Source organism: Lethenteron reissneri, chromosome 8 (genome assembly GCF_015708825.2).
Source record: "Lethenteron reissneri isolate LAM-NWPU_2019-01 chromosome 8, ASM1570882v1, whole genome shotgun sequence".
NCBI lineage: Eukaryota > Metazoa > Chordata > Hyperoartia > Petromyzontiformes > Petromyzontidae > Lethenteron > Lethenteron reissneri.
In genome coordinates, this window is record NC_083786.1 from 2,323,355 (window position 1) to 2,348,616 (window position 25,262).

Consider the following 25,262-nt stretch of genomic DNA (forward strand, 5'->3'; position numbering starts at 1 on the left):
TTATCAGCATTTCCCAAAATGTAGGTCACGACCAACGTGAGGGGGAGGTCGCCGAAGGGTTTCTTGGTCGGGTTGCGCTGCCACCGAAAAAAAATCAATGAGCCATCGTCGTTGTTATCCTTCTGGGTTCCCGTTTCACTCGCTTGCTTCCCCCTCCCCACCTTGCTCAATACTCCCCCTCCCTCGTTCCCGCAACCCACCTGCTCCCGCCGCCACCGCTTCACCCCAACCCCATTCTTGAATCCTCTACAGCGCTCTGATGAATGTTCGTGGGGTCAGCAAGCCATCGCAGATATGGAAATCGTATGGAAGAGGAAAACGTCCTTTTGAACGCCTGCGCTTTAAACAACAATCCTGTCTCACCTTGCATAATTAGTATTTTTTTTGTGTTTTTGTTGTTATGATGGTGATGATCACAAAATTATGGTCATTGTGATGATCACAATTGTGGTCACCGTGATGATCACCACAATTTTGTGGTCATCATCAAACGCGCACATTGCTAGCGCACACGTGCGCATATTGGTTACACAGCGCCCGCTTCGATGGCACGATATTGTAGAAAGTGTGTGTTTCAACCTCGTTTAGTGGTCGTGTGCATTGCATGCGTGTGGCAGTCTGCATTGAGTGATATTGGTAATTTAGTAATGCGCATCGCTTGACCCCTTTTGGGTAAGGTTTTTAGCCTAGTATAGAAAGTCCTAAAGTAATGCACACTTTTTTTCTCAGCATGTGGGACCTTGAGTAACCTGTTACTGCGTGCCCATTATTCATCGTTAGAAATGATATGCTGATGATATGCACCGAGGTAGAATGCATCAAAAGTGACATGTAATTTTCTGGGAAGAAGTACCTTGGATTTTTTTTATTCGTGGCTTAAAATGTACAGATTTTTAAATGGTGTTTAAGGTGTTGAGTCGGCACTTTATACCACAGTACATTTGTAACAGAAAAAAAATGAGTGAATTGAAATGAAAGGCCTTGGACAAGGGTTGCATAAAAAAAACGAATGATGTAATTTCATAGCTTCATTTCAATTATCGCTGTGTTGGTTTTGTGAACTCCTGCACTTTTTAGGTTCAGGCTGAGCTTTTAAGTTTATACTATTTGGTTCTTTCGGTAAAGTCACATAGGTATAAAATACAATTAAATCACGACGTTTCGGGCGCAACACAAGCGTCCGTCATCAGGTGGGACAACCACAGCAAAAAACAATTGCTGAAGTGAGCAAAAGGGCTGCTGTAACAAAATAAAGTCCACCGACTTACTGTTACTTAACAAGTAACCGCGAGTGACTATATACACTTGGGTAACTTAGATAACTCTATTCTGAGACAACATAACTCTAGCCTTCCAAGACTACAAGGTGTTCACTCCAGGATGATGAACACGACCCGCTCCAAGGTGATGACAGCGACGGCAGTTCCCCCACAACAGCAGCCCAGAGCCCCGGTTCACGCCGGCTTTTATCCCCCTCACGACCCGGCCACGCCTCTATTCCCGAACCCTCTCTCACCGCACCTGGCCCTGTCTGTCCCTGCCCTTATTACAATTAACGACCGTTAGGTCCCATGCTTCCCCTCACCCAACCCTGTCAAAGCTTGTCGCATCAATCATTATTAGTGACCACTTAGGTCCCACATTACCCTAACGTGATCCTGTCTGTTCCCATTACGTGAATTAGTAACCATGGCCACGGTGAGCCGTACTGTCCCTACATCACCCCGTACTGTCCTTACACTAGTACAGCACACCGGTTGTGTGTTGGAGAGCAAAGCCACACATTTACAATCTGAGTACGACGTTTTGCCAGTAATTACAACTAGCTTCATCAGGCGACAACCAGATTTGTGGAGAAATCCTGCTGTTTTGTTCCTTAAATAGAGGGATAGATGTGATGACATCACTTGTGAGCCCTTATTTCCCTTTTGCTTTGCAACTTAAACAAAACAAATCTGTCCGGGATCCTGAGTTTTAGAATTCGACCATGCCTAGTACTGTGTGGGGGCATTCGACGCCTTTCTTATTGGACTGCCCCATGTCGAGGCTCTTAATAATGATTTGTTTTATTTTATTTCTAACTACGTGACTTTACCGAAAGAACCAAAGAGTAATGAAGCTACATTGTTCAAAATCACTTCTTCAAATACAGTAGCCGATGTTGCCGTAGATCAGGGGTGGGGAACCTTTTTTCTGCCAAGGGCCATTTGGATATTTATAACATCATTCTCGGGCCATACAAAATTATTAACTTAAAAATGTGCCTGTTATGTTTGGTCAAACAGTTAATTAACTCACCCCTAATGCGATGGCTGGAACTGCTTCTCTTTGGGGAGGCGTGTGACGTTAGCTGGTGTTGATGATGTTGCTACTCGCAACTGCTTTTCCAGGTTTACTTCTAGATTGATTGAATTTCGAGTCCCGCCTGCGGTTGCCTTGGCAGGGCCACACCAAATGATTTTGCGGGCCTTGTACGGCCCGCGGGCCGGACGTTCCCCCACCCCTGCTGTAGAGCAACTGTAATTTTACACTGAGGTGGTTGAGCCGGATGATTGCAGCAGGAGTAGTGGAGTGGTGAATCATCGCTGTGGCAATGCCTCCTCCGCCTTCTGCGTATTTGTGAATTGGGCACTGAGTCGTTATATTTTCCACGGTCTGTCCCTGGTGACCACAGTCGCACACAAGAAAGTTTTTTTTTAATTCCCATTGGTGCTTCAAGTATCCACATATACTGAAATCGTTTGTGCAATGGGATGCGGTGAAGGGGTTGTGGCTCTTAAGCTTTGCGGAACAAACGAAGCCGAAGATCTTCTGCTTTGGGTCTTTCACCATGTGTTTGTGACTTCTTGTGAGAACTCCCACCGACTTACCAAGCGTCATCAGGATCGCTAATAATGCGACGGTTAATTAATTGGGACTTTTACACACTGTCGAAACCTTTTCGACAAGAACATTTTATCAAACAAATTCTGCTCTTAAAAAAAGACAAAGGTCTTCCCTTCCGTAAACTTGTTGCAACATATTCATTAACAGTATGGCATGTATACAGTAGTACATTAACTGGAGAATATCTGCCACTTAACCCCTAAGACTGCAGTACCCCTAGATGCAAGCTCTTCATGTATAATGATACCAGAATGGAGAATACACTGATAAGCCTTGATGTGTATCCTAATCTGTATTTTTTTTTTAAATCTGATTGGCCCGAATGGCTCTGTAAAGTGCAACTCTATTGCAAACCAAAAGCAAATGTTTAACCCTTCGAAGTTGTCCACATTTTGGAGAGGCAACACAATAGCACGCAGTGGGGACTCACTGTTTAATTTTAACTTTCGGCAATCGGAGATCGTACTGCACGGCGCCGCGGCGAGCCAGTTGTATCATGTGATGTCGGTGATGCAATCCTTCCGTTATTGCAAATTTTTATAATGTAATATTCAAGTGGCTTCCTCATGAACATATTAATAACCACTATAGTTTAGTGTTTTTGTGTAATAAACTGCATAAGGTCTTTTGTTTGTAGGTATGTTGAACTTCTTTCACCGTGCGTTGCCAACAGTGCTAATCAAAGGTGTGGTTGAAGGACAACAAACTCAACACAAAAATCCAAGGTGGCAAGTATACTGACATAGACTGGTTATTAATATTTGCCACCTTGGCCAAGATAGCAAATCTGCAGTTAGTTGGGTGGCAGCTCAGGGGACTAGGACCCAGAGAAAAATCCACTCAACCACGGGAGAGAGAGACACCGCAAACTCCAAATATACAGCAGGTGTCAGGGTCGGGATCGAATCCACGACCTCCTGTATACCAGGTGAGGTAGTTAACATCTCACCGTCTTCGCGATTAAACCAGGTCCCGAGGTGTAGGCAGTTGATGTCCGTCACGTCGTCTCCAGTATCTGCACACACCACAAAAACATCACGTATCTGGGTTGGCCTGGTTTATCTGAGGGGCGCAGTTTACAAAAGCATCACCGTGCGAATAACACACTTCTGACGGTCTGATAACTGACAGAGTTTGTGAACAATGCTTCATATTTCTGTCATACATCTATGGTGGTCTGATTGAGATTGAATGTACCATTCAATTCTTAGAATGGAAAGACTATATTTGTGGTTTCAATTATATCCGTATATTGTTAGTAGAGAGAGAGGCGCGCAGAATGTTACTGCACTACAAATCATCATTGGAGTGTTTTTTTTACACATGCCTTCAGTGCAGGCCAATATGTATGCGCCATGTGTATGAGTCACTATTAAGGAGAATTGGTTACTATCAACATGGGCTAAATTCCTAGTACGCTCGTCACTTCCTGGAACTCGTGGCTCGGACGGTGGTAGTTGAACCTTATGGCGGGACCGCAGGATCCCGAATAAAGTCAAAATCGTAATAAATGTATTTATTTTTGGCGACTCCGTCCCACCGCGCACATCAACGCCACGACCCACCAGAAATCCATCCTGTCGTTCTTCACCAAGCACCCGTCGTTGCCAAAATTGCCATAGTCATAAACAAAACTTTGCAACTTTGATTAGCGCATCGTGTAAAGCTCGTCGAGAGGAATAGATTGCTGTATCGTTCGGTTGCAACGGACATAAAATGACGCCGCAACGCAGTTTTTGCGAGAGTCGGGGGCTTATGGGACCCCGGGGTCAGGCCATAAGGTTCAGTTGGCATCTGCCACTGCTGGCACGAGCTGTTGACGAGCACGACCGAGTCGAACACTGTGCCTGGAAATGTGTGCCGGCTCTAGGCTTGCCGTGCACGATACGATACGGGATTAGCAACGACAAAAGTCAAAACGCTCAGTTAACATAGTTGACATCTCGCCGCGGTGGCGAGATTTTAACTAACTCTGCCTGGTATGGAGGAGGTCGTGGGTTCGATCCTGACCCTGATGCCTGTATATTTCAAGTTTGCGTGTTTCTTTCCCCTTGGCCATGTAGATTTTTCTACGGGTCCTCCGTTTTTTCCGTCCACATCTAGAATCGACATTACGCATTTAGAGTATTTAGCTGCTCTAAATGTCCACGTGATAATAAGCCACTTGGAAGGGCTACCATTGTTGATAGCCAGGTCACTTCTCAAAAGGGAGCTACATAGCTCAGCGGGCTTTACCTGGTAAAATAAAAATAGTTACGTTTAATATATTTATATAAGCGGCAACGTATCGGGCAGTGGCCCTTCTTCATAACTTTTGCCCCAAACGTTGCCAATTCCATATTGGATTTTGAGGCAGTGTTGTTGACGAGTGTGTTGTAGTTTTTTGTTGTTGTTAATTGTACTTTTGCACACCACTGCAAGATGCAGCATCGTCAGATTGCAATATTACATTTCTCGATATGATGGCAGTCACAATATCAGTTTACCTTAGCCTTGTAATTACATTTCACCTGTTTATCATCTTGTTTCTTTTTGCTTTGATGTACAGTACCGTCTGTTCTCATATATACGCAAATTGGATATAACGCGATGAATGTATGACGGAATACATTGTTTATAATGTGGATGGCAATTGGATATAATGGGATTGAGTGAATGTAACTGTCACACGAGCAGGAATAAGCATTTGTAAGGCTGCGTCAGCGCTGCATTGCACAAGGCGGGATGCTGCTGGATGCTTCTAGATGCTATCCACGAGCCTCGGTCTTTGTTCAGTCTGCGTACGCATCTCACGTGTTATCGCGGACTGTGCTTTGCCCTATAATTCTGTATTATTTATTTCACGCATTCCTCAGGAACGCAACGAACAGAGTGTAATTCGCAAATGCACGGTCGAATACAAGATTACTTCATAGTTTTTATTTAAAGTTTTCGTGACTGCAGGGATTCATATTCTTGGTTCTTTCGGTAAAGTCACGTAGAAGGGAAATAATAAAATTCATCAGAAAAAAAGTGGCGTTTTTTTTTCCAAAAGTTTTTGCTGTGGATTTCACACCTGATGATGATTGCTTGTGTTGCAGTCGAAACGTCGTGAGAATTTTTACAGTTTTATGTTAATATTATTTTATTATTTCCCTTCTACGTGACTTTACAAAAAAGAACCAAGAATACTTCATAGTTGTTCAACTGCATTTCACTAAACATGAGCCTGCCCGCCTTAAGTGTCATTGTGACATTACGACCCACATTGACTTTACTACACGTTCTGTCAGAAAATAATGAACTCATCAGAAAAGTATTTTCAAGCACATACTTTAATTATTATAGTAGACTTAAATTATTGTTATTTGGGAAATGTGTTGTCGGAACGTGAATTATTGAAGCAACGGTAACCAGTATACGACGATATTACTTAAGTCAAATGATCGTGAATCATATGAAGATGCAATTTTTCTTTAGTTATTTTACTTGGTAATCTATTGTTGTGTTGTGTAACTGACAGCATGTGTGTTACAAGAGTTATAGATTGTAAAGTTTGCATAGATTCGAAGGCTTATGGCGGTGAACTGCAGTTAGCTAGCTTTCTAGTCAGACTGGAATTACAGTATAGCAAAGCACAACAAACAATACGATAAAACTTTTAAATAAAATTCACAATAATGTACAAAAATTACAAACGAGAGGGAGCCATTCGGTCCGTCTGGCTCTGTCAGTTGCGAGCAGCAGATGGAATCCCATCGAGACGTTTCTTGGAGAGACCCAATTAATCAGTTTTCACAATGGGTAAACTAATATCATGATAAATGATCATATCTCTTTGTTGGCAAAATCATGATCAGTTATTGTGTGGTAGCACGAACGACCACAGGGACTAAGTTACGCACTTCAGCGTGCGTAGTGCATCATGTAACCTAGGAGGACAGGTGCAGGTATTGTTTTGATGCTTTCACATCCTACTGAAACTAGCTTCTAGCAGGGTCCAGTAAATTGAAACCTGTTACAGTACTAGCGGAGAGCTTCGGGCAGGATAAATTGAAACCTGTCTGTCGAGCAGGTGACATGTAAAGAATCATATACCAGCATGGTGCCTTGTATGTGATAGAATACTCATACCATTCTGGACGTGGTATATAGGATGAGGTTTGCTTTTATTTTATCTGGAGATCAGAACCTTTATCAACAGTTTGCCTTTAGAGGCTGACTCCTTTGCCTGATGACGACCGCTTGTTTTGCGATCGAAACGTCGTGTTTTGTTTTAATTTATTTTATTTCTAACTACGTGACTTTACCGAAAGAACCAAGAGCATTGAGACTACTTAGATTATTTTGCTGCTGTAAATGTTCGCATGATACGCCACTTTGTTGAGCTATCATTTGTGGCCAGGTCGCTTCTGAATAATACCTCAGTGGGCTTTGCCTGGTAGGATGGGTTTGGTTTAGTTTCATTTGCATGTTTTTGGGTGATTTGTTTGCTTTTCCTGTACTTTGCAATCCGATCGTGTTTTTGTCGTGTTTGTTGTTGTGACATTCTTACCCGCCCGATTGGGCTTGTGTGAAAAAGAGCTTTATAGCTCGTCGGATTCCTCCAGTGTAAATACATGTTTTGATTCTATTCAATCAAAGCAAGTCACTACTGTTGTTTACCATTATAGTTGCAAAGCGCCTTCCACACTCGCGTAACAAACTCAGGGTCACTTCGCCTACAAAGTGTCATACAATTTAATTGAAAACTCAAACTTTGCATTCGCATTGAAGTGGGGGGGGGGGGGGCGGCACTGTGCATGAAAAGGTAAGCTCACCCTACCAGTGGAAATAACATCGTCATCATGATTTCCATCATCTTCATCGCTCTCCTGCAAGAAAGCCATGGGTGTGTGAACGGCTCTGGAGAATGAGAGCAGTGGGGAGAGTGTTAAATTGCACGGAATAAAATGGCAGAGCGAGCGTGTGGAGAAGGAAGCGAAAGAGTGTGGAAGAGCGAGCGAACGAGGGTTGGTGAATCACGCAGTTCTACAGCTCCCTCCCTGTGTAGCCTCGCCTCTGTTTGAGTTGCATTTATTTCTTTAACTAGGCGAGAACTCAAGAGACAAGGATGGAGCTAATTTGCAGGAGTGACCCGGTGAATTAGTCTGCCAGTAGGGGGCCATGCTTGCTTTGTATAATTCCAATTGAGTGATTTGCGTGCAAATTTTCAAAGTTGGCTAAGGTTGACCCTTGACATCAGCACACAATGGCCTGCTCTTGCAAACGGCAAGGAATGTTGACGTTACGTCAAGTGATGTTGAAAGTTGCATAAAAGACGTTACGTCAAGGGATCATTAACGTCCACAGTGAATGACGCAGACGGCATGTCATAGTATCATGGTTATAACACACCGGCAGTATTAATCAGCGCAGCCGATGTATTCGAACTGCCAACCTCCACAAGGAGCGGCAAACGCGCCATCTCCAGGCCACGTGACCGCCCATGAAGAGCTGTGTGGGCCTTTCATGATTCAATCTGACGTGATCGAGTTACCTCCAGCATCCCCCGTAGAGATCTAAGTTCTCCACATGAAAACGATGGCTTTTTGAAAATGCGTCGCTTAAAGTGTGCGTGATGCCAAGCGGCTGAACACAGTGATAGGTGAAAGAAAAAAGAAGCATCTTCTTACAATTTATCCTCTCGATTTAAATCTTTCGTGACTGCAGGGATTCATCTTCTTGGTTCTTTTGGTAAAGTCACGTAGAAGGGAGGTAATCAAATAATAAAAATTAAACATAATAAAATAATTATCACGACGTTTCGGCTACAACGCAAGCAGCCATCTTCAGCTGAAGACCAGGTCTGTATTTCTTTAACTAGGCGAGAACTCAAGAGACAAGGATGGGGCTAATTTGCAGGAGTGACTCGGTGAATTAGTCTGCCAGTAGGGGGCCATACTTGCTATGTATAATTCCAATTGAGACCAGGTCTGTCGGGGAGACAAACCTGGTCTTCACCTGAAGACGGCTGCTTGCGTTGTGGCCGAAACGTCGTGAGAATTATTTTATTATGTTTTATTTTTATTATTTTACTGCCTCCCTTCTACGTGACTTTACCGAAAGAACCAAGAAGATTAATTTATCCTCTGTCGACTGGCCAAGGTACGCCAGCATAAAATGTTGTGGCGCTTGTGATGTTTGTCTTTACATGCTTTTTCGAGGCAAATACAATAAACCTGTGTTATAGGGCATCACATGCCAAGCGGGCAGGTGGGGGCAGTCATCGACTCCATATCACACTTGTACTCTGGACTTAATCGTATATCATACTCCTGCAATATTTGTCTTTTGTAATTACATTTGCAAAAGCAATGACATGAACTGGGTCTTCATCTGAATGTATTTAGCTCTGGAAGAAAATTGCCGAGCGCAAGAATATAATCGGAATGTATGTTGCGCACAATACCCGGCGTGGAATAAAAATGCGCCGAGAAATTTGTCCCCGGAGAACAAATTGCAGCCACGTTGTTTTCATGCCAGTGACTTTTACCCAACATGAAAGCCAATATATAAGCAGAATTCCAGTGAGTCTCCATGAGCCTATTGGCTTTCCAGATCGATATCAAGAAGTATTTGTTTAAGCAAGCAAACTGAACCGATTTCCACCTATGGTCTCGACAGGAATGTGGCATGTAAAAAAAAAATGCTGCTGTATTTACAGACTCTCCTACGATGTAAGCCAAGTGAATCCGTTGAATGCAAAAAAACAATTACGGCCATCACACTAACACGTCTTCGTGCCTTGTTGGGGGGCATTTTTTTTTACATGCTTTTATTTAACTCACTCCGTCTGATGTCGTATCCTCAACAAATCTTGTAACTCCATTTTTACCAACTTCCCAATGTGCTATCGACTGCAAACTTGGTATATTTATGTCATACTGATGACAGGACTATATTATATAATTACAAATTATAAACATATATTTTTAAACGATCTTTTTTACGGCTCTAATTGTCCACGCTCAACTCACGTTGCCTGTAAATCACCACGTGGTCCCTGACGTCACGGCAAGCCGCGGGGAGCCACGCCCAGGGGCGGGGGATGTGGAAGGAGGGGAGGGGCGATGGGGGAAGGGGGCAGGGGGAGGGGCAGCTCGGACAGTACATTTCAAAAAAGCGTGTTTTTTAAAAGTATTTTTTAAATATTTTTAATCGATGCATGTAGAATCGGAACTCGACTCGGTGGCTCTGAATTTGAATACAAATATATTCAGCCCCATCAGCACGGGCAGTCCTCGCTTAGCACGATCCCCCGAAGAACGCTGATTCGCTATAGCACCCATTCGCCCGTGGAGAACATTTTTACAACAACAACGACAAAAAACCGGAATGAAATTCCAAAAATTCTGAACGGTACTTCGGACGAGTGAGAGAGAACACAGCAGCAACAGCAGCGGTCCAGGGGGAAAAGTACCCGCTGTTAGCTTTTCCTTGAGTGTGTCCTCTGATTTTGATGTTTTTATACGTGTCCTGATTTTATGGGTTGGACTGCCTTCGTTTAATTTTTGCTGTAAAGTATTGCGACGCCCAATTTAGTGGGGGAGAGTTTTTACAAAAAAATAATTGCAATTGAACCAGAACATTCGTTTTTTTTTTATGGACCCTACTGTTCCCGTGGATAATGGAATTCGTGGGCAGTAGGCTCGCGGATAAGAGGAGTTCTGCAAAAAAATACGAACGGGAAGGCGACGATGGACGTGCGTTTGATGGTAACAGCTTTCGATGGAAAATCAGCACAAATGCAATGCCAGTGTTGAAAGCTTCTCTCATTGCAGGGGTCAGCAAGGTGCATTTCAGTGCCCCATGCGCGAGTGTGCGATGAGCACGTACGCATCCTCATGATGTGTCTGCGTCTAGAATCTCTTGAGGGCAGGCTGCACTGTGCAGTGCCCTGTGGTAGCATCGCTTTCGCTGTTGCACACAGTCATGCTGGCAGACACATGGCAGGTTTTTTTCAGATTTCTGTGACACATTAGTGTCCGTAGCATCAAGTGCTTTCGTTGTTACTAATGTGATATCCATTACACTATACAGACACCAGCACGCAAACACTCTGGTCATCCTCACAGCGGCTTTTGGATGACCGTGCATTGTGCGGCCGTCTGGAATGATCTTCCTTCTGATGTTCGGAAGTCACTGGAGCTATGCACTTTTAAATCTAATTTAAAAACTAATTTCTTTAGAACTGCTTTTTTAGTTTAGTTTGTTGACCACCCCCCATACGTCCGATTAGCACGGTTGGCTATGTACGGAGAAAAATTTGTTCAAGATACATACGTTGTGTTTTGCTTATCAGGATAATTTAGTTTTTCTTACACACATAAGAGTGGTATGTGAAAGCGATCACCCCTTACGTTATATTCAATGTCTTTGTGCAATTGACGTAAAAGTGTTTTCATCGTAAAGATTTTCGGGTTGGATCGCGATCTAACCGAAAAACCTCTGTTATGGGTAATATTGGTCGCGTAAGCACGGTAACGTGTGCTCTACTATAGTAGGGGTGCTGCCGTAGTCTTAACGGGTGGCACGCTGGCAATGTGTAGGTCACCGCTTTGATTCTTTCTCCCCGGTGCGGCGGTTGAAGCGACGGTGCAAGTTTCATGAACCCCCCCCTCCCCCCACATCGCCTCTATCCACCCTGCAGTACTAAAAACATAATTTTTATTTTACCCGGTAAGGCCCACTGAGTTATGTAGCTCTTTTTCAGAAGCAACCTGGCCATCACAAACGATAGCTCAACGAAGTGGCTTATCACGTGGAAATTTATAGCAGCCAAATACTCTGAACGCACGTTTATTCTAAATGTTGAGGGAAAAACCTGGAGAAAAATCCACGCGACCACGGGGAGAGAGACATGCAAACTCCAAATATACAGGCGTCAGGGTTGGGATCGAACCCACGACCTCCTGTATACCAGGCAGGGTATTGAACATCTCGCTACCGTGGCGCCCTTGGGTTCACCAGAGTGAGTCGATCGGCAAGTTGCACGTGGTGGGGTAAAGTGCGGGTTACTTCCACCTCTTCCAGCATGAAAGAGTAGGTGAAATCACCTCCATAGGGGCTCTTTAGAAATTTCTCTCGTGAACTCCTTCCACCATCAATCTGCCCGAGCCAATTTGCGCCGCTGGCAATCTATGATTTAACACTGACTTGCGTTTGTGCATTGTTTTCACATTTTATTTGCGACGCAGTAGTTTTTTTGTTTCCGATTATCGTTCGCGCAATTTCCATCCTTTATCCCGTTTACTTTTCGTTCTGTCGTTTTGGTCTCCCTTGAAACTGGGGCTCATCCTGCTCTCTTGAGTTCTTCGCCCGGTTAAGTAAAATAAACATGGCACTTGATCAGTGCTGTGAGCAAGACACTGCAGGTCCGTACCTTTACCTCTGCTTAAGGGGGAAGTTCCTGCTGAACGAGCGGTGGTTCGCACGATGTGTTTTCCCTCTAACGCGGTTGTTCCATTAGGGAACACGCGGAACGCAAGAAGGCACACCGTTATAACACGGTTTCTTGGGCAGTCGATGCCAAACTACTTTCTTAAGCTGCGCGGATGAGCGGTATGGTGATATAGTACGCGGAATGATGCAATAATGCGGCGGCGTAGCCTCAGTTATTTGACCCGCCATCTCACTGCGTGTGATTAGTAGTACATTGTAACTCGCCAAACTTTACTGTTACATTATTCACGGGGGAATTTTGTAGACGAACGCGTTTTCTCTTAACGCGGCAATTTTTTTTAGGAACACATCTACCGCGTTAAACGAGGACTTATTGTACTGTCGTGTAAAATATTAACATTTTCTTTCTGCACCAACTAGTACATGAAAGCTTTCCCATTCTGATGACGTACTGATGATGTACACGTGGATGTACACGTACATCATCAGAATGGAATCAGAAGAAAACATTTGATTACTATCGGTACGTCTTCAGGTCGGAAGACGTATCAAGGCTCCCACAAGGCCATGCGGGAGGGCGCGTGCACAGTTTGGCGCTACGCCTCTCTAAAATTAACGCTGACTGCTTGCGCGTTCCGAGATTCACCGGTCAATGGTACCCCACCCTGCAACTTGCAGATTTTATTCTTTCGTCGATATGAAAAAAAAATGTTCCAGTGTAAGGACATCCCAAAAAATATACTCTTTAAATGTGTAAGCTTAACTAAATACATTCACCAGTTCTAAACCTTCATATTGCAATAGATGTTTAAAAATTGGTTGCCACACCCTGTAACCTCATACTTCCTCTCAGTTATTTGCGTTTTGAGTCTCAACCTACAGGGCATAGTGTGGTCTGCCACCAGAATCAGAATCTTTATTTAGACTGCAGGAGGTGGAATCCGATGAGCTATGAAGCTCTTTATGGGCACGGGGTCAGCGAGTTACAACAGCAAAACAATACAAAAAAAAACGCACGGTAGGAGAGCAAAATAGAAAAAAATGGTCAGCAAGTGACTAAAAATAAGTGAAATAAATGTACTGTATACGTCTGATTCATCAAACTTAGGCAAGGCAGCAAAAACAACAAGACAGTCCCAGGCCACACCAAGATAACAGCAATACAGCATTGGCCCCTCAATAAAAATGGCACATTGACATTGAACAATCGATACACGGCGAGTAGCAAGGATCAAAGTTACAAATCACATTTGCAAATATGACTGCTGTATCCAGCACTCATCTCCTGTGTCGCCGTTGAGATGCCACTCCTTCGGTGCGCCGAGCAACCCGCAGTATAAATAGCGCACCGGTTGCCAAGCTGTGCCACCGTGGTGGCCTTTAGCACCGGTTCAGATTCCTCCCCATCCCACGGCTCGGGCGTCAGCTGCTTGCTTATCGTTGCACAATCACGCACTCCGTCCGTACAAGAGGCTGTTCTGAGCCAGCCTGCATCAGTCTGCGACATCAGATCCTGAAGGACGCGGCGTCAAAAAATGCGTGCGCTCGTTACAACAGCGTGAAGAATTCGTCATTGATAATAATAATTAGACATTTTAAAGAACACGCTTTCGTATCGACACATCTCCGCCATGCAGGTAGGCTGCCTTTCGCCATTCTTGACGAGATGGTGCTTGAAGCCCTTTGACTGAGAAAACATATTTCCCAAAGCAATAACGATAATGGCACGCTGTTGATGGTGGTGATGTGGGATGAGGCGTGTGGTTATATGCCATGTCAAGCTTGAGAAGTGGTCATGGCAAATGCTTCTGATGCCGGCACAACTCAATCATTGATTCTTTCATTCCACCAGACTTATAACATGTTCTCTGGTTGTAATAATCCAACGGGGGATACTTACCCTTAGGAAAACCGTGCAAATTTATGAAAGGGGTTGCCAAAGCTTGGTGATAAAAAAAAACCCAGCGCCAAAACGACCCACATTGCCGTCTTCAGGCGATCACGTCGGTCAATCGATGCGATGTTGATGACGCGCCTTAGTTCGGCGACAGCCAAAGCATGGATGGCAGAGAACCACACCAGACATGATGGGCGCAAGAGATATCATGTTTTTTTGTCGGGACATGAAAGCACCGATCGTTGCGGTTGGAGTTCCAACAGGTTCAGGTTGCTTTACTCCAAAGCAGCAGTGGAGTAAAGGAACCTGAACAAACACAAAAACACACGACACGTGATGTCACGTCATTGCGTGACCTGAACCACGATGTCGTGTTCCCTGACTGATTACGTGCGAGGGCATACACACATTGGAAAGGGTGTTGCATAAACCGTGCGCATGCATGATTCTTCTTCCTTGTTTAACTAAAGAACTTTGAATTCAATACCACTTGAAAGGCCCTACAGTGGGTTTGATGTTCAGCCCGCATACGCACGGAATATGAAAACAATTAATTTTGGGTTTGAGTTCCTCCCTTGTTAAGAAATGTTATACTTGGCCACTGCAAATAATCGTACCGGTTCAGCTGAAGGAAATATCCACCTCGGTTATTTCTCTCCCTGCTTATACATCGCACACTGTGTGCGCTCAACTGGTTAAGAGGCAGCAGCAGGCCAACGCTGAGAGATTCAGGACGGCACAGAGAGAGCCCTGTCCCATTATTGTTGGGGGTGTCTTTGCGTCCCGTGATTTGTTTTGCAAATTTGGTGCAGTGACTGAAGATTGGAGTCGCGTGACATCCCCAAACCGTTTGTGCTGCGACGATTCATTCTCCTGCCCCTTCTCTTAAGTCGACTGTGAGAATGAGTTACATTTATCTCAATAAACCCTCGGTTGGAAAACATGAAAAAAATTATCTCTCCAATAATGAACACCGAGATCTGCTTCTTTAGCTGCTCTTTATTTTTGCAACGTATTTTTTGGAATACAATTGAAGCTTTCGTGACTGCAGAGATGACTATACTCTACAGCCTCTGTAAGTCCCTGTACGTTATCCCTCCAGGCGTCTTTCTGTGTGTGCCTCTCCACGTGTGTATGTCTCTTGGTGTGGTGTTACTCTGGTTGTCCCTCTGTGCTGCCCAAAGCATCTTTCCCTGGATGTTCTTCTCTGTGTATGTATCTCTGCTACCTTGTCCCTCATATCTGTTCACTCTTGTCTACGTTGGTATGTTCAGCCCAGAAGATGAACACGAAATTTAGCAGTCTTTTGAAATACGTGGTCAACCAGGTTAGTGTCTAACTGTGTTGTTGGCCGACTGGTTTTGCATCACATTGTGTTTTTAAGGTTTGTTGAGTTCTCGTCTCTCATCTTCTTCTTGTATTTGCCTCCGTGCAGTTTACCGTTCTCTATGTGCTAGTTGCGTGATGTCTCCCTGTGCGTTCCCTCGCTGTGTGTTTTACCCCATTTCCACCTGACGATGATCGCTTGTGTTGCGTTTGAAACGTCGTGATTTATTTTAGTTGAACTTTATTTAGTTAAATTTTTTTTTATTTCTACATACGTGACTTTACCGAAAAAACCAATGAATATTTTTTGGAAATTAGATACCCGGCCCATCCACCCCCAGTGCGTGTAATGTACATTTGCTTAATGCACAAGTGTGACCAGGGGAAATACACTGGGGCATTTACTTTTCCTCGAAAATTTCTCACTCCTTAACAAACGGTCAACTTGAGGATAACAATTACAATCAGCTCTTTCACGTGTGTGTGCGTGTGCGTGCGTGTATCTTTTGTATTTGAGGAGTGGTGGTGTAATAGTGTAATAGTTTGCGTACTGTGATACCCATGGCACCTGGGTCTGTCCCGTGACCTTTCTGCAAGCAGGCCATCAACACTTCACATGGCCTTAGGTTTGATTCCTGGCCACGTCAAAAAGCAGTGGTATTGGAACTCTTACTGTGCCTCCCTAAGTTTGACTCAGCCTTAAATTATCCTTAAATAAGTACCCAGTGTGAAATGGAAACGTCAGAATTGGGCATATAAAGGCAGCCAGCCGGGTGTAATGTTGGCCACGCAATGTAATCATGTGCTGCTGTATCGGCTTTAAGATCCGCTCGATAACACCACTTGCCCTAACAGTCTGTTGAAGGCTATATGGGGATCCGTACCTTTGTCTTTTTGTATTCGTGTGTGCCTTTTTGCGTACATTGTGATGTGTGTGTGGGGGCAAAGAAATTGGGGTTATGTCTCAACAATAACTGTGCCAGTTTAGCAGAAGGAAGTGAATTGTGCCAGTCACTTCCTGTCCTTGCGTTCATCATACATTGCACAGCGCGCGCAGTGATAAAGGTTTGTATTGGACGCGTACGCAAGAGCAGCTGTGAGAATCCATACCCGCCCTGGCATTTTCTGTACTTGGTTGAACAATGTTTTCTGCTTCATTGTGATGTCTGTGTTTGAATAAAACAGAGAGAGGCTTTCTGAATGGTACATACAGGGCATCTGGAAAGTTTCTGTGGAATTTCTTATGATGATCGGCAGAAGAGGAAGCAGTGGAAGAGTGTTTAGCAACACTGTACTATTAATTAATCTGACAACCTGAATCTTACTCCCGGCTCACGGCCAACACCAGTGACTATTATCTGAACCGGTCCTGGGCCTACCCTAGGTTGACTCAGCCTCAAATGAGTACCCAGTGCGTTGTGTAAACATTTCCACTGGAGAGACAAAGGCGGTCGGGCATGGTGTTGACCACCCACCCCCTCGTGTGCCATGCCGGCCTTCATAGGTGTTCGTTAACAGTACTTGGCCCAACAGTCTGTTTAGGCTATATGGGGGATCTTTATTTTGTTTTGTATGTTGAAGAACTTTTTTCGCACCGTACATAGACAACCGTGCTAATGTTTCAGGGAACACTCCATTGTTAAACTGGCTCATTTTATGCAATAGGAAACACATTAAGCACGCATACATGGACATTATATTTTATACGTTGATAGTAAACATTTAAGTTATCTGAATTTGGAGAGTTATTTTTGTCGTACAGTATTTGTTAAGTTGTTGCTTTACATTCGTACATTGGGGAGTTGACTTTTCAAGTGCAGTGGCACCTCGGTATACGTCGTTAATTCGTTCCAGAAGGTAGGAGGACTTATACCGAAAATGATGAAAACCAAACGGATTTTTCCCATAAGAAATAAAGGGAAAGGAAATAATCCGTTCCAGAATGTAAGAAATTATATTTTATATGGCATATTATACATTAATGGGGTTGTATAAGATAATTTAGACACTACTTATTACTAAAATGCATACGTAAAAAAATAAATGCATAAATAAATTTAAATAAATTTAAATAAAATAAAATGTGACGTCACTTTACCTTTCTGAGAGGAGTTGATGGCCTACGAGGATGGTGGTGAGGAAGAGGAGGAGTCGTGAACGGAGTCTACGCGGCGGGTACGCGGTGACTCATCCCGACCCATACAAGTTCTAGCAAGCGCGTCGTATCCCAAGCAAGACGTCGTATCCCAAGACATTTTTTCCTCGTCAAAACACGACGTGTACCAAACTCGACGTATTCCAAAGCGGTCGTAGACCGAGGTGTGACTGTACTTGTAAAATACATATTTTACACACTGGTTTATGAATTTACTTTACAGGGTGAATCTATGCTGGTTGCGAGCTTTCCAAAGCCGTTTTCGCAGGTTTTCAACAGCAGATTGTTAGCAAAAGCCGGCACCTGTCTGCTTCACATCTTAGTAGGCATGTGTTGAAGCATCGCTACAATACACCCATCAAGTCGTGCATGCAGCAATTCATTACAGTATTTGCAGTTGGTGAACATTGTTTGAATATTCTTTGGGTCTTTCGATAAAGTGACGTAGATAGGTTCATATGAATTAAAATAATAAATATCAAGTTAGCTAAAAACGATGACGTTTCCATCACAACACAAGCTATTGTCATCATTAAGCTGGGTTGGAAGGGGGGAAGGGCGCCTTGACAAAATAATTTGCATATCAAGAGGAATTTTGCATATTTATGGGAAATGCAGGTATGTGATTAGTACTACTTGTGGAATGCGTAGGAGGTGCTAATCCTGCATAATGCACGGGCATAATATGACTTTGAAACCCCCCGCCCACCTCCTCCCCGTTCCAACCCAGCTTAAATATATGCTCCAAGCGTGGTGGTGTTTCATTCAGACGCTGTCTCCCCGACAGACCTGGTCTTCACCTGAGGACGGCTGCTTGCGTTGTGGCCGAAACGTCGTGAGAATTATTTTATTATGTTTAATTTTTATTATTTTATTATTTCCCTTCTACGTGACTTTACCGAAAGAACCAAGAAAATATAAATTCCTGTCGTCACGAAAGCTTTAAGTCAAAAGGTAATTCTTTAAGTTACAAGAATCTTCACAATTCATCAAATCATCGTGCACCTGTGTTTAATTAAAAGTGAAATAATAAGATTGGCTGATAGCACTTGTTTATCATGATTGTGTTTATTTGTATTTTGTACGGTACTGCAACTACACATTGGACACTGAACTCTAAAGCACGGCGGCCAGTCAATAATAATAATGACACGTCAATAACTCCGAGGTGTGGAGCCAAGCCTCAGGACCGCTCGAAAGCCCTGACCCAGACAGATAGAGGAGGCCTTTAGATGTTTATTGAAAGTCATTCGATGTTTCTAGATTTGAAGTTTTCGTGCCTGCAAGGATCCATACTCTTTTATTTTTTGGTAAAGTCACCTAGGTGAAAAAATAGTTTCGATTTATAGCTTTCGTGACTGCAGGGATTCATCTTCTTGGTTCTTTCGGTAAAGTAACGTAGAAGGGAAATAATAAAATAATAAAAATAAAACATAATCAAATAATTTGCACGAAGTTTCGGCCACAACGCAAGCAGCCGTCCTCAGGTGAAGAGGACGGCTGCTTGCTGTCTTTCCGACAGACCTGTTCTTCACCTGAGGACGGCTACTTGCGTTGTGGCCGAAACGTCGTGAGAATTATTTTATTATGTTTTATTTTTATTATTTTATTATTTCCCTTCTACGTGACTTTACCGAAAGAACCAAGAAGATGAAAAAATAGTTTTCATTTTTTATTTTTTTACCTACGTGACTTTACCGATAAAACCAAAGCGTATCATTCGATGTTGCGGATGTGCAAAGGGATAGAGTTCCACATCGGGGGAGGGGGGTGACAGCAGAGAACTGACGTGAGGCCGTAACATTGCTCTGCCTCCGAAATGTCCCCCTCGCTCGACGATGAACGACAACGCCGTCCGTGCCTCCGCAGGGGATGGCACTGCTCAGCTACACGTGGTTGCTGCTGAAGATGTGCCTGCGCTTTGGCATCATGGTGATCAACAACCTGGTGGCCATCCCATCCTACCTGCTCTACCTGCTGGCGCTGCTGCCTCTGCGCCTGTGCCGCCCGCGCCTCTTTTGGGAGCTCGAGGGCGTCATGTTCAAGTGGCTCCTCGCCATCGTGGCCTCCTGGGGCTGGGTGGCTGGATACACAGGTGGGTGGGTCGGTCGGCGAGATGAGCCACTGCTCGTGCCTGCTTGGAGTCATCCTTTGGGATGGCATGAGACTGTCAATGTTGGACCACAACCAACCAACCAACCCACAGAAGAGAATTGTCTGATAAGCCAGACTGGGCATCTTAATTCAATATATTTTTTAACGCGTGACAGTTTATTCGTAGATTTTTTTAAACAAAATAAACCTCGACTGGACACGTTATCTCTGCGGGTATCCATTCAAACGTGGCCGTGCACAGCGACCACTGCCTGTCGGCGATTGTTGACTTTGAATCCGCGAAACAATTTCAGTTTTCTTTCCAGTAATTTTGGTTGAATGCGAAATTTGCTTCTTGATTGCGTATTCACAGTTGTCACATTTGGAGGCTGTAACCGAGGCCCACGAGCCACTTCATCGCTGACGCCACCACAATTGTCGACGATCAACCTTGTCGCATTCACAAATGAAAAAAACGAATTTCTTGAGATCTGCTTGTTGTTGCGTTTAGTTTGTTGTGTGTGTCGTCGTCGCCCCCCCCCCACCCCCGTTGACAGTGCGAAAGAACTTCAGCGTACATATATACGTGCAGTCGCCCTCATCGTCGTAAGGATGAGTGGGTTACAGCCTGCAAATGTGACGACTGTGAATACGCTGTTTACGTGATAAACATTAATAATTGGCTGTGTCGGGTGGTGGTGGGTTTAACAACAGATTTATATTTACACAATCTAACCCAAAAAAGCTTCTTATGGATGATATTAGTTGTGAAAGCATTACTACTCCTGTTACGTGTTAAACTTTAGCAATTACGGTTTGAGCTCCTGGTGGGGGTGGAACCACTTTTCTAATTTTATTTTGTATGGTTTTCTTGGGCTGGGCACCCAGATGTATAGAGTGCTGCTGCACTTTGGGGTTGTCGTAGTTGAGGGCTTTGCACGCCCGATCGTACAAAATTAGGACATTAGACATCCCGAGTTGAGAGCGGCAGTGATCGGTGAGAAGAATAAATAATTATTTAATCGAAACCTAACACGAGAAAAGTACAAAACCCTATGTATCATTTTTTCCAATCCTTCAACCAACATCATATCCCTTTCTATTACGTTAAATTTTCTGACTGCCGTGCCAACTATCATTCGATTAACTGGGTGACACAGTTGGCAGAGATGTATCTGCCAGGATGTATTTGTGGACTTTATGATTAACAATTCATGGGCTGCCACGGAGAACGCTACCGGCCACAAATTGCCATGGCGACTTGCACATGTGTACAACTTTGCACCCTTTTTTCCCCGTTGCGTTGCTGTTTGTGTCAAATATTTGGGAACAATGTGAAATGATAACGTTTTAAAGAGGAAGCTCGGTGAGCGATAGGACGTCTGTGTACTGTTCCCAACTGGATCAAAAATATAATCCTTAAAACAGCCACGGGTGCATTGATAGCTCCTGTGATGTGCTGAAACTGTCTGCTGGTAAAGGAAATAAGACATCAGCATCGGGCACATCAGTATCTAAATCCAGGCAACCAACACCAATCCCATTGCCAGGCATACCAATTGCATTGACTCTGTGTCAGCATCACGTGGTGTCTTTCTTTACGACCCAAGAATCGAGGATTTCGGAACCTCCGGATTGAATACATGTAGTGATAAATATAAGGGGATATTTGTTTGGCAAACCGAGTGTGTACAGCACATCATCATAATTATTTGAGTCCATTCCTTTATTCCTCCTGGTTACTGCCTTCTGCTTGCTTCTGGATGGGCAGAGGGTAATGGTTGATGGAGACAAAAAGCTTATAAATGAGTAATATCACAAAAAGCATTAAATGTTTTCCGTTCCATTTAGTTTTAGGGGAATTTTAAGAAACACGCAATTTAGAAATGTGCTTAATGTTGACAATGGAAATGAACTAATGCAATTGAAAATCTACTCCAGAATATGACAAAACAACGCAATTGGGAGTAAATAAATAATAAAGGAATGTTTCCATACTCTTTGGTTCTTTCGGTAAAGTCACGTAGGTGAACAAATAAAATAAAAGTAAATAAATTAATCACGACAATTGTTTTCTTGCTGTGGTTGTCCCACCTGATGACGGGCGCTTGTGCTGCGCCCGAAACGTCGTGATTTAATTTATTTATTTTAATTGTATTTTTTCACCTACGTGACTTTACCGAAAGAACCAAAGTATGGATCTTTGCAGTCACGAAAACTTCAAATCTATAAAGGAATGTTCGTCAGTCATTGTCTGTGACTGATACAGGGACTCCTCTTCTTACGAACGAGTTAGGTTGCAGAGGTTTGTTCGTCACTGGATTTGTTCGTAAGTCCAACTTTACTCCTGTCGATTCCAAACATGTTGTACAGCCATGTACACTAAACATGGGGAATCGCTTTAAGAGTTGATTAATCTTCTGTAGATGTAGATGCCACTGGTTCTTCATGTTCTGCAGATGTAGATGCCACTGGTGCCTTCTCATTCTGCAGATGTAGATGCCATTGGTTCCTCATGTTCTGCAGATGTAGATTCCACTGGTTCTTCACGTTCTGCAGATGTAGATGCCACTAGTTCTTCACGTTCTGCAGATGTAGATGCCATTGGTTCCTCATGTTCTGCAGATGTAGATTCCACTGGTTGTTCACGTTCTGCAGATGTAGATGCCACCACTGCCATCTATTGCGCGGCGGTTTAACTTACGAATCTCGATCCGAACAGGCAACTGAACATATGGACAGGTTTATTCGTATCTCTGAAAGTTTGCAAGTTGAATGCTTGTAAGTCGAGGAGTCCCTGTATAAAGATGTGAGGGGGAAGGATTAAGTTATCTGTTGAGGACAATTCTTACCTATTTCCCAAAGCTTGAGAAATGTCAGGTGAGAAAAGAAATGAGGACGTTGGTCCTCTTGGTTAGAATAATATATCTTCTTGGTTCTTTCGGTAAAGTCACGTAGAAGGGAAATAATAAAATAATAAAAATAAAGCATTATTTTAATAATAATTTTAATTATTTTATTATTTCCCTTCTACGTGACTTTACCGAAGGAACCAAGAAGATGAATCCCTGCAGTCACGAAAACTTTAAATAGAAGAATATAATTTATTTTTACCAAGGAAAAGTTCAGTTTTGGGAAAAGAAATGTGATTTAAGAGGCGGGTAAAATTCCATAACCGCACCTCCGATTAGCACGATTGTCTACGTAGGGTGCGGAAGAAGTTCAGCATTCGTATGTACCAGGACGACCGCCCAGCAAAGGCACCGTCTCGTCTGTGCGCACGAGCCACGCACGCGACAGTTTCATGCTCACTTTGTAGAACCGGTGATGCGGCATGAACAGAGCTTCATAGCTCATCGGATTTCTCCAATATAAATAAATATTTTTATTCTGCATGGCCACGCAGGGAAAGGAAAGTCCTTGACCCTGCCCTATTTGGCGAAAGAGTCCGATGTTTATAAATACCGTACCTGCCTTTTCACCGGAGCATGCGTGGTGGGGAAAGTGCCATTGAGTCTGGTGGGCCAATGCTGCATGATGGCCATCAGTATCAGTCCGTTTCTATTTTCGATTGCCTCGGGGGGGGGGGGGGGTCCCAATTTGTGGGCACCTAGTCTGAAACAGCAATGTAATTCCGTGAAAAACTAGAGACTCACATTAGTGTAATTGGAATGTTAGCAACGTCCAGTGTTTAATGCCAACTAATTAATCCAAAAAAGATGGCAAATATGTATGTCCTTTTAAAAAAAGTTGTTGAAAACATTTTCAGTCGAATTAATTGCACCGCTGTGGTCATTTTATCGCGGTCGTCAATCTTACGGGTAAAATAGTTTTAAAGCTCACTTTCCCGGGCTCTCGTAATCTGGAGAAAACAGTAAATTTGACCATTTCTGATAATTGTTTTTTTACCCTTTTATCTGGCAACTACTAGTGCGCCTTTTGGCGTCATCTGGTCCAACACCATGTGAGACTAGGCTCTAAAGAAAGCTGTCTCGGGTGTGGACCAATCAATTTCAAGGACAGTGCATAAATTATCAGAGTTGTGTTTTTTGTTTGCATTTCGACTGCAGGTATTGTGGTCAATGCAAACATGACTCCTTGTAAAAAAAAAGGTGTCAGTTTTGTTGCCAGATAAAAGGGCAAAAAAACAATTATCATATTTTGCTACTGGCAAATGAGGTTCCAATGGTGGTTGACCATTTATTTTTTGTGAAGGAAGTGTTTTTAGTAGTGATAAAATGTGAGCGGCGATGATGCCGATATTATTTTGACGTCAGGCAATGCCATCATTTTGGTTGCTTCGGCAAAAAAAGGAATAATAAATGCACATCAAATTTTTAATGTTTTCGGTACTCTGTCTTGTTGTTGGAGCAGCCTTTTGTTTAATGTGTCAATATAAGCGGTGTGTGTTTTGGCTGTTTAAATGTAAATTCCACGGGCCTGTTGTTGAGTCACACGTGGAGAAGTGTATGATTTTATGTTAGCTTCTCTGAAACGTGTTTCATTTATGTAATGGAATAAAAAGAGGCAATCGTATAACGTGCAGACCATCAATACAGACGAGGTTATGCCTTCTATTTTAATTTCGTAAAAATGTCGAAACTAAATTTGACTTTCGCAGAGCCACATTCACAGCAGTGGTCCGCATGCCTATTGAACGACAGCGAGAGCGGAATAATAAGTGAAATGTTTATTCTTCTTGTGATATATCAACTGATGTTTAACCTCTGGGCTATGGAAGTCGACTGTTTTGTGCTCCCTCGAGAAAATGAATCTGCTGCCTGTCTGGTGGGAAAATACTGAAAAATCAGTCAGTGGTCATGTGGCTCAGCTGACTGAAGTTTGTGTCACGTGGGATAGTAGGGGATTGAGGTCTGTGTCACGGGGATAGTATGGGATTGAGGTCTGTGTCACGGGGATAGTATGGGATTGGAGTCTGTGTCACAGGGATAGTAGGGGATTGGAGTCTGTGTCACAGGGATAGTAGGGGATTGGAGTCTGTGTCACGGGGATAGTAGGGGATTGGAGTCTGTGTCACGGGGATAGTAGGGGATTGAGGTCTGTGTCATAGGGATAGTAGGGGATTGAAGCCTGTGTCACGTGGGATAGTAGGGGATTGGAGTCTGTGTCACAGGGATAGTAGGGGGCTGGAGTCTGTGTCACGTGGGATAGTAGGGGATTGAAGTCTGTGTCACGTGGGATAGTAGGGGATTGAAGTCTGTGTCACAGGGATAGTAGGGGATTGGAGTCTGTGTCACGTGGGATAGTAGGGGGCTGGAGTCTGTGTCACGTGGGATAGTAGGGGATTGAAGTGTGTCACAGGGATAGTAGGGGATTGGAGTCTGTGTCACGTGGGATAGTAGGGGATTGGAGTCTGTGTCATGGGGGATAGTAGGGGATTGAAGTTTGTGTCACGGGGGATAGTAGGGGATTGGAGTCTGTGTCACGTGGGATAGTAGGGGATTGGAGTCTGTGTCACAG

The 25,262-nt window shown here is 43.6% G+C and overlaps 1 protein-coding gene across 8 annotated transcripts in view; it reads left to right on the top strand.

Annotated features, from left to right (window-relative positions):
* The window catches only part of LPGAT1 (lysophosphatidylglycerol acyltransferase 1), an 81,306-nt gene that overhangs the window by 18,708 nt on the left and 37,336 nt on the right, over window positions 1–25,262 (top strand). For all 8 annotated transcript variants that reach the window (XM_061578487.1, XM_061578471.1, XM_061578466.1 and 5 more), the window contains exon 3: window positions 19,557–19,782. In XM_061578487.1, the coding sequence (XP_061434471.1) occupies window positions 19,560–19,782 (223 nt within the window). In that variant the 5' untranslated portion in view covers window positions 19,557–19,559. The remainder of the gene's footprint in view (window positions 1–19,556; window positions 19,783–25,262) is intronic.